We start from the raw sequence: 15,076 nt of genomic DNA, 5'->3' as shown, positions 1-15,076 counted from the left end.
TTCCCTTGCCCCAAAACAAAAGGTTTAGCATCCAGATTGCCAGATCGTCCAATTTTAGTAGTTAGACCATCATTTGTTCCTGCCATGCCAAAGTCACTCATGATGACAAGTTCAAGCAAATAAGAGATCTGACGAGAAAACGATGAACGGAAAAGAGGGTGAATAAAACGACAATTTTTTTATGAAGTGAGGGAGATGAAAACGAGAGGCAAATGGCAAATAATGTAAATTGCAAGGAGATGAGATTTGTAATTAGGAACCCGGTATATGTTGATGATGTCTCCCCGGCAACGGCACCAGAAATTCCTTTTGATGTTGGCTTGAACTACGTCGGTATTTCTCCAAAGAGGAAGGGATGATTCAGCACATCAACGGTAGGTATTTCCCTCAGTGATGAGACAAAGGTTATCGAACCAGTAGGAGAACCAAGCAACACTACGTAAACGATACTTGCACACAAAAAACAAATACTTGCAACCCGACGTGTTAAAGGGGTTGTCAATCCCTTTTGGGTGACGGTGCCAGAAATTGTCACGTGGATGAGAGATTAATTGCAGTAGATTGGATAAATAGATCGCGAATAAAATAAAGTGCATCAAAGTATTTTTAGGTTTTTGGAAATATAGATCTGCAAATAAAAGCAAATAAAAATATATCTCGAAGGCAAATATGATAACGAAGAGACCCGGCAGCCATAGATTTCACTAGTGGCTTCTCAAAAAAAAGCATACGGTGGGTAAACAAATTACTGTTGGGCAATTGATAGAACTTCAAATAATTATGACGATATCCAAACAATGATCATTATATAGGCATTGCGTCCAAGATTAGTAGACCGACTCCTGCCTGCATATACTATTATTACTTCACACATCGACCACTATCCAGCATGCATCTAGTGTATTAAGTTCATGGAGAAACAGAGTAATGCAATAAGAACGATGATATGATGTATACAAGATCTACTCATATAGTAATAGACCCCATCTTGCTATCCTTAATAGCAACGATATACGTGTCGTTTCCACTTCTGTCACTAAGATCGAGCACCATAAGATCGAACCCATTACAAATCACCTCTTCTCATGGCAAGAAAAATCGATCTCGTCGGCCTAACTAAACCAAAAATCCGAAGAAGAAATACGAGGCTATAAGTAATCACACATATAAGAGATTAAAAGACTCAAATAACTTTCATGGATAAAAACATAGATCTGATCATAAACTCAAAGTTCATCGGATTCCGACAAACACACCGCAAAAAAAGTTAAATCAAATAGATCTCCAAGATACCATTGTATTGAGAATCAAAAGAAAGAGAGAGGAAACCATCTAGCTACTAACTATAGACCCGTAGGTCTACAATGAACTACTCACGCATTATCGGAGAGGCACCAATGAGGATGATGAACCCCTCCGTGATGGTGTCTAGATTGAATCTGTGATTTCTGGAACTTGCGGTGGCTGAAATTGTTTTTCGTCGCCTGCCCTAGGATTTCTGAAATATTGGAGTATTTATAGAGACAAAGAGGCGGTGCGGGAGGAGGCCGAGGTGGGCACAACCCTCGGAGCCCCCCTCTGGTAATTCTTTGGCCCAACATATGTCTTCTGATCCAGAAAAAATCATCAAAAAGTTTCATTGTGTTTGGACTCCGTTTGATATTGATTTCCTGCGAAGTAAAAAGCAAGCAAAAAAACAACAAGTGACACTGGCACTATGTCAATAGGCTAGTCCAAAAAATAATATAAAGTTGCTATAAAATGATTGTAAAAGATCCAAGAATGATAATATAACGGCATGAAACAATTAAAAATTATAAATACGTTGGAGACGTATTAACCACACATGTGAGTGCGTCGGACCGGTTTGTGCTCCGGACCAAGATGACAAATTTAGGCATATTGTTGTACTACTTTTATAATGTCTTCAACAATAATCAATAGAATGGCTGCATACATCTTCTAGAGGCCGGGGTTCATCCTCCTTAAAAAAAAAAGAAAAGAAGAAGAAACCCTCTAAACTCGTCGCTCTAACTCCAAGCTACGTCCTCGATCTCGACATCAGCAAACTAGGGTCAACTCTCAGGAAGGGAATCCAAGAATCCACAGGGTTACCCACGCAAAAGCGCAGAACGCAAGGAAGCCCACACTGGCTGACCATACTATGCACTCCCTTTTGCGGAAAAGGCCCTATAGAAATTCACATTTTTATCCAATCGCCCCCCTGAGTTCCCCCCGCATCTCCCCGTTGCTCCCTTCCAGAATTAATCCAGATCCCTCTCTCCTCTCGCACTCCTCGTCGATCCGACTAAACCAAAAAAGGCTTCGCACGCACGCTAGAGACCAAAACATTTCCCCGAATTCCGATCCCCCTCACGCGATCTCCCCCCACCTCGTCTCCACTCCTGTCACTACCCGGGGATCGGGGCCGGGCTGGGTTGGATCCGGAGCGAATCCAGCGGGCTCGTCGTCTTCCCCGCGAGCGCGCGCGCAGGCGGCGGTGATGCGCTGCTCGAACTGCTGCTGCTGCTGCTGCTAGCCGCGTCCGATCGGGGGCGATGAACATCGTGAAGGGCGTCGCTGATCTCCTCCGCAAGTCGACGCCCTCCTCGCCGCCCTCCGCCGGTGGCGGCGCCGGTGCCGGTGGAGGCAGCCCCGGCGGAGGCGGGGGCGGCACCGGCTCCCCCTCCGCCGGCAAGTTCGCCGCCGCGCCCTCCCCCAGAGTCCGCTTCAGGTACACAGCCCTACTCCCGAACACCCGCGAATTGCCATTGGCTCATTTGCGGTGGGGAAACGCGGCTTGCTCGTGTGAACTGGGTGGGTGGATGCTCAAGTTACATTGCCTAATTTCGAGCTACTGTTGGATGGTGACGGATGGATTTTTGATTTTCTAGTTTATTGCTTCAGTCTGTTAAGTTGTTCATGCTTTTGTTTGGATGAAGCCTCCAGGTGGGTGTAATGGCTTAGCTAATTGGAAGTAGCTACACCTGTTAATTTGTTAACTCATAGTAGAACGGTAACACTATGATCCTAGAGATTTAAAATATTGATTAGTTTATTCATCCTTTTCCCTTTCACTAGGTGTGCTCAGCATTTTGCTGGAGACACACTAAATCATTGGCAATTGGGTAGTTGAATGGATTACTCTGGTTCCTTATACCTAATTTCGCCAATTGTAAGCTCATAACGTACCGTGATGTTACAATGTAGAAAAACAACTAAACTCTGTCGACGTTTTCATTCCCATTACTGTTTCTTAATGAAATGTACCAGAAGCTGGTGCAGTATTGCTAGTTTTACGATCGAATGTGGGCATTTTATCCTAATCCTGTGTTAACATGTTTCCAGTGACACTGATGAGGAAGGAATCTTAAACACACTCTGGCAGAGGTACGAGAATGCCATCGACAAGGTACTCACCCCTTTGCAGAAATTTTCACTACTATATCTAAGATAGTGTCTCTGGGTCCTTCAGTTATATCACAAAAACCTCGCGTAGTGCAGATAGTGTCACTCATTCCTTCGATTAGTAGCGCAAAAAACCTGGCGAAAATGCAGACCGTAGCCTCAAAGTTGAAGTTGTCAGCATACATCTCCTGATTTTGGTGCAACATGAAATATTTCCTAATACTTGAGTATCTCTTGTTGAATTTACTGAGTGAGTAATTGGACTAATATCCTCAATAACAATCCTGTATTATTGTGGAACTTGGTTGGGTAAGTCTCTGAGGGCAGAGCCTTGAGAGATTGTCCTCATCTTGCTGCTGGCAAGGCTCTTCACTGTCATGTAGAGTTGCTTTAAGACTGAAAGAAGGGTATATGGAGAGACTATAGAGAACTTATGCATATTCTTTGTTTATTCAAAAATAGCTGGCAATGCCGTGCTTATACTGACGGTGACCTGAAAAGGATAGCTAGTACAACCAAAACACAAGATCAATCTGAACTATCTTCTTAACATAAATATACACTTCTAACTAATTAGTATGTATACCTTATGCTGGTCATTCCTATATTTTAACGAACATAACCCCTTCTAAACCAATAGTGCTTCACACTTATGCACTGATTATTGCCCCTTGCACGCACGCCGCTGCACATAAATCATAAATGTATAAAGAGAGGAGATGTCCAAGTTCATGAATGAATCAACGTATTAATATTCTAAATCATGTAAATTAGTTTAAGAATGGATCTGCACACATTTGTATTTTTTCAACTAGATAATAATATCGAGGAGGTACTTATGGTTTATAACAGTATTTAAACCCTATAATTTCTCTATAGCACGTTTCCTATTTATTTTATGACAATGTCCATTTCTCATGTCAACAATTTCATAGGCTGAAAAGAAGAAGTCCCTGCAAATATTTGTCCTGCATTTTATACAAGCATTTAAAGACTGGGAGCCACACCATATTGATCAATCAGTTGACCGGAGATCAGTATCAGATGATACAGTTATAGGATGTTCTGGTGGGCATCCTTCTGAGGTCATCCTTATTCTCGTTCAGGAGATTTCTCATTTAACTTCATTTGTCACTGAGAGTAAGTGGGCCCACTGAACAAAATATATCTTTCTTTACTGTGGATTCTTGGCCCCTTTGTTTACCATTCTTATACCTTAGCATACAATGTTTTTTCAGTTTCCACTCACTACTGACACCTTCTCAAGCTGCCATATGTCTATAAGGACATGGTTGTATGTCATTCTCACTGAATGATCTAAGACCAAGACTGGTGAAAAAGCAGCAAAACAATTGCTAGACCTGGGAATTGAGATAATATATGACTTAGGAAGCAGTTAGTTCACTAATCAAATAATGTTAAACACAGTTCTAAATTTGTAATGTTCGCTAGATGCTCTCAAGCAGGTAGAAATTGTAAGGTTCAATTTAAGTACACCGAAAGGCTGTGTGGCGTAAATTCCTGAGTCAGTTATTTATTCCCTGAACTGTTTCTTGAACATTTTCAGCTTCTTTTATTGTGGAAGTTCATTGTACTACACTAAAATGAGCACTTGCATTCTACATACCAGATTAACAATGACCAATTGTTATACCGTGCCAACTGTTAATTATAGTGGTTTATTAGGTTTAGCAACTGCAGTGATTCGGTGATGATTGGATCTTACTTGTTTCCTGTATTCACAGGCAGCAGCTGTCCAGAATCCTCGGCTAATCTCTCAGAGCAATCCACAGACCTGGGATTAAGCACTGAAGTATTGCCTGTTTTGGAGTGTTTCACCATTGTTACTCGCTCAGTGCATAACTGTAGAGTATTTAGTTATTATGGAGGTGTGCAAAAGGTTACTGCTCTTTTGAAAGGTAGATTTTTTCTTTAGTTGGGTATTTATTATCCTAGATTCATGTTTCTTTACTCCTTTCTCCATGTTATGAATCTCCTTGTAGCATAGGTTATGATAGCGGTGATATATATGTTAATTCTGTAATGAATGTAATTTAACTGGCCTTTCTTTTGTATATTCAGCCGCAGTTGTAAAGCTCAAGACCTTGACAAGTTTGCTTGCCACAGATGAACAACTGTCAAATAGAACTGTAGAAAATATGAGGATGATGCAAAAGATTCTTGTACGCATTGTTACGATAATTTCAAACTTCATGGATTTGGAGCCAGCTGCAACAAGAATTTCACGGGTTGTCAATAGCACTGATCATACCCCATCAAACAACTTAGCCACAGTTACTCCCAATACTATAAGAAGATTTGTTTCTGATAGAAATTGGCAGCAAAAAGCCATTGTTTCAGTTATGGAAGCTGGCGGCGTCAATTGGTTAGTAGGTAAAGTTGGTTTTTCAATGTTTGTACTTTGTATACATTTGATTATATCTTTAACTATTTTGCTTCATTACTTGCTTAGGACAGGGAATCTTAGGGGCTGTTTGGATTGTGACTATGTTTGCCTTATGTTGCCACATTATTTTTGCCACACTTGCCTAACTTCAGTTGCTCAAATTGTTAGCCACACTTTGGCTTGTCTAAGGGAATCTTGCCACACTTTTTGTGTCTATGACATGTGGGATTCACTACTCATACAAAAATTTCTTGTCTTAGGTGTGGCTAGAACCAAACACCCACCTAACTTGGTCAAACTTACCTAAGGTGAGGTGTGGCAAAGTGTGGCAATATGTGGCTGGAAACCAAACAGCCCCTTAGTCTCTACATTGCGTAACGCTTACAGTTCTAGCATGATCCACAGCTCCACTTTACTTATAAGAGTTTGCTAGTAGCTTGAAGTGCAATGCGTAATTTCTGCTCTGCAGAAATATTCTGCAGGAAATATCAAAACAAAGATTAGATGGCATGTAGGTTCCACTCTTGATATTAGGCTGTGGATATTATTGATGCAATTAAGACATGTTTTGGTATAACTGTAGATGGAAGTGAGCAACTTGTGGATCATCCCTGAATGTGGGATAAACAAAGTACTAGTACCTTCATTCGGAATAGACTGCATGCAGTCAAACTTCTCTTATTTTGACCATCGATATGTCAAATACTATTTGAATTTCTCATGGGAAAATACTATAACTACATTTTTTATGAAAAGATACACTCATAATTTTATAAATTTTACTAATATATTCATATGGAAAATACAATTACAAGTTTTTGGTTTTTTTCTTTTCTTATGAGTAGATGATGTAGAATAAGCAACGTTTAACGAAAAATGTTCTTTTTGGCGAACTGCACAGGAAGAACACATGATCTATAATTGTGAATACGCTGTAACAATTTGCTACTCCCTCCGTATCATAATATAAGACGCTTTTTGACACTGTCATAGTGTAAAAAAACATCTTATATTTTGATACAGAGGGAGTATTTTTTTTATCATCATATTTGTCTTTATGTGGGCCCCAAGTTTAGAAATATTTCTCTGTGAAATCTTGCAGACTTAAAGTGCACTCTAACATGTACTCCCTCTGTCCGGAAATACTCGTCGGAGAAATGGATGTATCTAGACGTATTTTAGTTCTAGATACATCCATTTTTATCCATTTTACCGACGAGTATTTCCGAATTGTTGAAATTAATAACTACACTGTGACTTTTCTAAGAAAGAACTCACTGGAGCTTGGTATATATAAAAAAACCCGCACTCTTCTATACATAGGTAGTGTATACGTTGTTTTATACTTCCTCCGTTTCTAAATATAAGTCTTTTTAGAGATTTCAATGTGGACTACATACGGATGTATATAGACATATTTTAGAGTGTAGATTCACTCATTTTGCTCCGTATGTAGTCTGTATTGTAATCTCTAAAGAGACTTATATTTAGGAACGGATGGAGTACATATCAGCTGGTAGTGAACTCTTTCAGAAGCCTCTGATATTATAGTAACCTATGCTTTTCCATCGTTATTATGTTACTTATCTGAAATTGTTTGTTGCAGAACTCTTAAGGGTCATTCGGAGACTAAATTTGAAAGATCAGTGGACTGACTTGTCACTTCACTTTATAACTTTGTATGCTCTGAGATCAACAATATCTGAGAATACTCGTGCACAGAATCATTTCAGAAGCATCGGAGGACTGGAGGTTCTATTAGATGGACTGGGACTACCATCAAGCAAATTTTCAGTCTCAAAGCATTCTTTTGTCCCCAGTGATGAAAGGTAAGTGTTTCACTGTTTCAGCAATGGCATATTGCTTTGTTCGGTGCCATAGAATTTAGTTCTGCGACCATTTATTTCATCTGTTCCACCGAGCATCAATATTAATAAATGTACTTCTGTAAAAAAGGTTAACAAGTGTACAATTGATACATATTCCGTAGCTTGTACTTTACAACAGCTAGTGCTGCCAACTTTCATGCACTGCCATTGAAGAGCAATATCTTACATCTCCCTTTCTACTAGAGGAGACAGCTTTATAGTAATGTTAGTGTCTTCTTAGCCACTCCCTCCATTCCATAATCAAAGAGATTCTAGTTTTGTCCTAAGTCAAACTTAGACATCTACAACACCAAATTAATACAGTATGGAAATATATTTCATGATGGATCTAATGAAACTAACTTGGTTTTGTAGATGTTGATATATTTTTCTATAGGCTTGGTCAAACTTAAAGAAGTTTAACTTAGGACAAAACTAGATCACTTACATTTTGGAATTTAAGGAGTATCTGCTATCAAGTGTTCAATAGGACCAGTTTTACCATTATAAACTGAAGGCACATTTTAACAACAATCTGCGATAGCAAAGATACATTTATCTGATCGTGTTTTGTGTGTTTGCCATTCAGTTCCGTTCTTGTGTTCTAACATGACATGCTTTTGCAGGAGTGACATTTTGCAGCTCCAGATACTATCTTTGGAAATTCTGAGGGAAGCGGTGTATCCTGTTTCATAACTTTTCCTGTAGATAGATCATTGCATTCCTTATAATACTTTGTTCTATTTCTAGATTCTGCCTTTCTGGAGCAATGATAACACATAGGTACTTCATATGCTGACCTCTTATGTAGCAAACAAGTTGTAGTTAGATCATCGGCATAGATTGATAGTGCTAACTTTACCTATGAGGTCGTTGCTCACCATTTTGGTCAGAATTTGTTTTCTGTTTCGACTTAGATGACATATAATGTTTGCAGTCTCTCTTGGATCCTTGACTGTTTATTCAGTTTCGGTAATGTTAACAATTTGCAGTTCCTATGTGAAAATGGACGGATACATAAATTTGCGAACAGCATCTGTTGGCCTGCATTTATGTTTCAGGAGTTTCATCAGCAGAAATTTCTTGATCCCGAGGTGCCCAACTGGAAACTTGATAGACAAAGTACCGGGAATTCACCTACATTAGAATCATTCCCAAGTCCTGTTGATATTCTTAATACGACCGAATGGAATGAGTATTCTGTAAAGTTAAGCAAGGCACTTTGTTCTTTCCTTCTTCCTCCTAATGAGATCAGGTACTGTCCTGGTTCAACTGTTACCAAAATTTCTCTACCCATCTCGTTGGCATACTGGGAGCAATGTGCAAGGTGGATCATAAAGATTCTTTCAACTGTTTTCCCGTGCATCAAAGCATGTGCTAGTGAAACGGAATTGCCTAACCATATAAGGTAAGTTCTTATTCCCCATTGGTTTGGTGTACGTCTTTGTTAATTAGATTAGTTAATTATCACTCACTGTTTCAAAATTTCCAGTCTATGAAGAGGATGTATTGGCAAGAGGGCACCTCCTGCACCCATGGGCATATGCACCCACTTTTCAAAAAATGCACTTTAAGCACATTTCAAAATGTTAAAAAATTCAAAAGAAAAATTCACGCATACATGTTCGCAAATGTGTGTGTGTGGCACAAAGTTTTGTGAAAAAATGTCTTTTTGTTTTGTCTCCGCAAAAAGGACAATTTTCAGTGCTACTAAATAGCGTTCCACGACACAATTTTTGTCTTTTTTGCACAGGCCACAAAAAAAGTTATTTTTTCGTGAAACTTTATGCACATACATAGAACATGGAGACGTATCCGTGCAACCTTTTTCAGATTTTTTTAGCATCTAGAAATGTGTTTTCCGAAGTGGGTTCATATGTACCCGGGTTCATCCATGAACTTCCCATGTATTGGCTTCATATAAGATACCGTCCAAGCTAAAATTTAGAGGAAAAAAGTTCTGTTGCATAGTTAATTCTACCATATTGCATTATTGCCATTTCCAACAATCTGTTAGATACTATCCAACATATGAGTAGTTTTCCGTAGCGCAGCTAGTCTCGTAGTATCTATTGTCGCTCCTTTTTTTCATTCTTCTTGCAATTGTTCATTGTTCTGTTTATAATTTTTCCATTTGTGGTCAACACCTTTGTCTGTATCTGTATGCAAATACCATGTTTCCTAAGTTCCTTTAGGTGATTGAATTTCTATTTGTCTATGTATTTTAACTGCATTGCTCTGTTCTGTAAATTTCCTTTGTTGATAAATTATTTTTGGTGTATTCAGGATTTTATCAAATATCCTACAACATTACATGCTCAGCACATTTAGGAAAGTTCTCATTTCAGCACCAGTTCTACTCAAATCTTTTCGAGAGGAGGGTTTGTGGGATCTGATATTTTCAGAGAAAATTTTCTATTTCGGGTCATCCCTGGAGTGCATTCATCAGATTGTTGGTGAGACTGAGACACAAACTGATCATTTCACTGACGCTGCTGAATCAACTGGCTACAAAAGTAATCTACCTGATGTCAACATCCTTCAGTCAGAAGCTATTTCCTTCTTGGAGTTTGCTGCAACACTGAATGAAAACACAAATAACCTGGTATCCGAAATTTCTCCTTCCCCGCATAATATGTTGCTCATTTTACATAATTTTGAATACTGTCATGTTTTTTTGCATTCATGTCTTTAAAATATTTCTGTTTTGTTTGTAGCCAGAATGCTCAGCATTGTTAAGTGCACTGGAACACTGCACTAATGGTCCTGGATTGGTTGTTACCATTCTTAAGAGCTTTCATGTTATCCTGAAACTTGCCACTGAGCAAACTCTAGTTTCTTTCAAGTCATTGGACATGCTTACCAGAGTCCTGAAGGTTGCATGCCTTCAAGCACAAGAACTAAGGAAGGCACATCCAAGCGATGACTTCAGGGGAAATGGTTCTCAAACAAACAATGTTCAGATGGATTCTCTAGATGAGAGAATTAAGAATGCTCTTACATGTGTCGAATTGGCTTTCAACCTTTTCAAGGAATATGTCACAATATCTGACCTTGGAAGGATGATAATTTTACATAATGCCAATTGTATTGGGTGCCTATTTGATTTATTCCAAGAAGAGAACCTCCGGAAACATGTACTGGAGCAAGTTCTTGCCTTATATAGGGTATAACCATGTTTACTATTCTCTCATTTTTATCACACTTGATATTACTTATAGAATTAACTTTCTCCTCCCTTGTTCTTTGTTCTTTCTTACAATCAGTTGCCTCCATCATCAGCACAAGATCATACAGCAAAGTTGCAACTATGTTCCAAATATTTAGAGACCTTCACTCGTGCAAAAGAGCATGAAAAGAACTTTGCAGAAATGTCGATTGATTTATTAGTTACCATGAGAGAGATCATTTTGATAGATCGCGCGGTATGTTTTTCTTTATAGATGAGGACAATAATCGCATATTATTGGCTTGTTTCTTCCCAATTTTAGTAACACTCCATGCCTGATGAATCCCTAATATCTTTTGCTAGTATTACCAAAATCTGTTTCGCAATGGGGAGTGCTTCCTGCATATAGTCTCTTTATTGAATGGAACTTTTGATGAAGCAGTTGGGGAGCAATTGGTCCTTAATGTCCTTCAGACGTTGACCTCATTACTTGCTGAAAATGATGAATCCAAGGTAATCATATATGCTTTAGTTCACTTCACATGTTCTCTGTATGAGCTATATGGGGCCAATAATAGTTTTTGGTCTTTTCTGGATGGCCACCTGTGCTGTCCTCTTGTTACAAGGTATTCACTTTGTTGTGGAATCAGCTGATTTCTGGTGAAACCAGGTTATCCAGCAATAAAAAAATTCTCCTATTTCTCAATGGTCACACAATTTCTTTTCTTTCATTCTTTGTAAGGATTAATTGAAAACGTCAATTAGAATAAAAGTTGCCATAATCAACGAGCGGAGTTACTCTGGTTCATGTAACTTACTTGCTTAATGCTCTTTTTTTCTTCCTGATTTATCTTATCCAGGCTGCTTTTAGAATGTTGGTTGGTGTGGGCTACCAAACACTGCAAAGCTTGCTATTGGACTTCTGTAAATGGCTGCCAAGTCGGAAACTCTTGGACGCGCTACTTGGTATGCTTGTCGATGGGACTTTTGAGATAAATGAAAAGACAACAATAAAGGTATGCAATCTTCATGATCTTTGAAGAAATGAGATCCTTGTATATTCAGTTGCTTCACTCAATTGTACCTGCATTGTAACTTGATTCTTTACCCTGATGTTTTCTTTTTCTCCACAGAATGAAGATGTAATTATACTTTTCCTAAATGTTTTACAAAAGGTTCGCCCCTCTTTCTCTCTCTCTCTCTCTCACACACACACACACACTGTTGTTTTGCATTCATATGTTTATGTAACAATGGTGCTTCTGATTGGCAGAGCAGTACTTTGCTTCAACATTATGGGCTTGTGGTCTTACAGCAATTGCTCAAAGGGTCCATTACAAATAGAACTTATTGTTTCAAAGCAGGATTACTTAGCTTTCTTCTTGACTGGTTTTCTGTTGAGGAATGGGATGACACAGTTATAAAAATTGCAGAGTTAATTCAGATTATTGGAGGACATAGTATTTCCGGGAAAGATATCCGGAAAATGTTTGCTCTCTTGCGTGGTGAGAAAATTAGTGTCAAGCAGAAGCATAGCTCATTGCTTTTAACAAGTCTTAGTCATATGCTCAAGGAAAAGGGACCTGAAGCTTTCTTTGAGTTCAGTGGTCATGATTCTGTGAGTTATTTTCATTTCAGTACTTTAATTGTTTTCTACTCCCTCCGTAAACTAATATAAGAGCGTTTAGAATACTAAAGTAGTTATCTAAACACTCTTATATTAGTTTACAGAGGGAGTATAATCTGTTTCCTGACAAAACTTTAATGATCATTTTAAGTATATTTGCCTCAGTTGCCATTATGGTATAGACGTTTATATTTTGAAGTAATGCCATATTGTTCTCTTCATGGTTCTGAATAAAAGCTGCCGAACAGTTACTTTGTTTTATTCAAGTAATATTTATGTGGTGAATTTCTTCCCCTCAACAGGGTATTGAAGTAAAATCACCTGTTCAATGGCCTTACAGTAAAGGTTTATCTTTCTGCTGTTGGCTTAGAGTGGAAAGCTTCCCTGAGAATGGTATGATGGGCCTTTTCTCCTTTTTCACGGAAAATGGAAAAGGATGTTTAGCTATGCTTGGGAAAAATACTCTAGTCTATGAGGTAATGGTGGTTGCTGCCTTCATCTTTTCCAAGAACTTTCGGTAAATTAGTCTTGTATTTCTTTTTCATTGGTTAAATTATATCCTGACAAATAAATTCTTTGGTCAGTAAAATTGGGAAATATTTATTCAAGACAAAATTACTTTCTGAAGTTGGTTATTCGATCGCTAAGTTGGCTGCATAATTGCGTGAAATCCAACATAGTGGCTGACTTGCGTTTTTTTCATGAAAATCCTAGTTTGGTTTTACATATATTTCAATAAATTTCTTTGTTTCCTCAAAAGAAGATTTGTCTCCATTTCACTGACTAATCTTTGATCATGTAATGCTGGTTTCACCATAGATTAATCCACTCTAACAGAAGTATGATTTAATCCATGTTTCTATTTGAGTGAAATACACCATTTTTCCGTAAACTTTGAGGAAATGAGTACTTCAGTCCATGAACTCCAGAGACGCACACATCACCATATATCCGTTTAAGTGATGCAGTTTAGTCCAAAAATGGTTTGGTGGGGAAGATGACGCGCAATTGGACCGATTGCACGCACCCCAGCGAGAATGTGCGACGGTGCTCCTACACCTGCGTCTCCTGCTTGTACTTCCGCCGGGACCTAGCCTCCTGCCGCAAGGGAGACACATGCAAGTAGCGTACAACGTCTTCGAGTCCTGGCTCCACCTGACGGCGATATGGTGTTGAGGTGGAAGGCACAGTCGGCCTGAGAAATTTGCAGAAAACTCCCTTGCTGAAACTCCTCGGTCGAGGTCCTCCACTCGCACACATGTTGCGTCACCAAATCGTTTTTGGACTAAAATGACTGAAACAAGTTTATGGTGCTATTTGTGCGTTTCTTGAGTTTGTGGACAGTTGTTTAGTAGCCATTACCAAGATGGCTTTAAAAACTCGGCCATTTTGCTGATAAGAACTCTACATGTTACTTAGTTATACATATAAATCCACATGGCATGAGCTCGTTATTTGACTTCAGTTGTCGAGTAACAAAGTTTGATTTTAGTATTAATGTCCAATTTAATCACCCTACCTACCTTATGCAGTCTGTCAGTCAAAAGAATCAGTGTGTTTTGTTGCCTTTAAGCCTCCCAACGAAGCAATGGAAATTCCTTTCTGTTACTCATACAGTAGGGAGAGCTTTTTCTGGAGGAAGCCAGTTGAGATGCTATGTAGATGGCGATTTAGTATCAACTGAGAAATGCAGGTGAGTTAGCACATCATTTGATTGAGCCGTTCTGTTTCTGTAATAATATCTAAGGATTTCAAATAGTCCCTAGTATTTTCGTGTTTAATATTTGAAATTTCTTTTCTTTGTCCATGGTTTTTATCACTATTAGTTCTTACATGTGTGTGTGTGTGTGTGTATACCTAATAAGGACTCCTAGACCAATACTAATACTCCTTAACACCCCCCTCAAATGCAATGTGTATGCAATAGCATTGCATTTGAAGAAGTGGAACACTAGAAAATAAATGATAACCCAAAATCCGCGTCTTGAGAGTTTAGCATGAAGATTCTTCAAAACCTGTTGAGTCAAGCCAAAGGAGATAACGAGAAGATGGCGCATTAGAGGAAGACACCACATTAGTAGAAGATACAAGAGAAGTTGGGTTGTCAAAAGAAGTTGGCACATCAAGAGGATGAAGCATTGCACACAAAATCATAGCCCAAGAAAACTGGCGGCAAAAGAAGCTCGGCAGCATGAGAATGGACGTAGATTGACAATGCAAAAGAGGCCACAAAAATCCTATAGAAAGGACAAGGTTCAGAAGGCTGACGGATAAAGATATGGTGGACTCGCATGACATGAGAAACACGAAAAAGAGCAACGGACTTGGTGGACGCAGCGGAAAACATAGAGAGCTAGAAGCTAGAAAGCTTACACTAGACGAAGATGCAAAAGCCATGTAGCCAGAAGAGGCTGCGGAGGAGACCGTGCAGGTGAGATGCTGGCGAGAAGCAGAAAAGAAGAGCAACTAGTGAAAGAGCACAACGCCGATGAAAGGTCTATGTGCGAGACGGAGTCGACAAAGAACATCGTCGAGAATCACCAAACAACATCAAGGGGAAGAAGAGATGCTAGATGACATTGTACTCCCCTTCCCCC

The 15,076-nt window shown here is 39.0% G+C and overlaps 1 protein-coding gene across 1 annotated transcript in view; it reads left to right on the top strand.

Moving 5' to 3' along the window:
• The first annotated feature begins 2,287 nt into the window (after nt 1-2,287).
• The window catches only part of LOC123136442 (BEACH domain-containing protein B), a 28,376-nt gene continuing 15,587 nt past the window's right edge, over nt 2,288-15,076 (top strand). The window contains exons 1-17 of the mRNA XM_044555804.1: nt 2,288-2,734; nt 3,349-3,412; nt 4,344-4,548; nt 5,154-5,327; nt 5,491-5,802; nt 7,422-7,644; nt 8,310-8,363; nt 8,651-9,091; nt 9,970-10,288; nt 10,401-10,850; nt 10,950-11,108; nt 11,216-11,365; nt 11,713-11,868; nt 11,986-12,027; nt 12,126-12,470; nt 12,782-12,955; nt 14,012-14,172. Coding sequence (XP_044411739.1) covers nt 2,559-2,734; nt 3,349-3,412; nt 4,344-4,548; nt 5,154-5,327; nt 5,491-5,802; nt 7,422-7,644; nt 8,310-8,363; nt 8,651-9,091; nt 9,970-10,288; nt 10,401-10,850; nt 10,950-11,108; nt 11,216-11,365; nt 11,713-11,868; nt 11,986-12,027; nt 12,126-12,470; nt 12,782-12,955; nt 14,012-14,172 — 3,605 coding nt within the window. The 5' untranslated portion in view covers nt 2,288-2,558. The remainder of the gene's footprint in view (nt 2,735-3,348; nt 3,413-4,343; nt 4,549-5,153; nt 5,328-5,490; nt 5,803-7,421; nt 7,645-8,309; nt 8,364-8,650; nt 9,092-9,969; nt 10,289-10,400; nt 10,851-10,949; nt 11,109-11,215; nt 11,366-11,712; nt 11,869-11,985; nt 12,028-12,125; nt 12,471-12,781; nt 12,956-14,011; nt 14,173-15,076) is intronic.

This window comes from Triticum aestivum, chromosome 6B, assembly GCF_018294505.1.
Source record: "Triticum aestivum cultivar Chinese Spring chromosome 6B, IWGSC CS RefSeq v2.1, whole genome shotgun sequence".
NCBI classification, from domain to species: domain Eukaryota; kingdom Viridiplantae; phylum Streptophyta; class Magnoliopsida; order Poales; family Poaceae; genus Triticum; species Triticum aestivum.
This window is presented reverse-complemented; position numbering and strand designations above follow the sequence as displayed.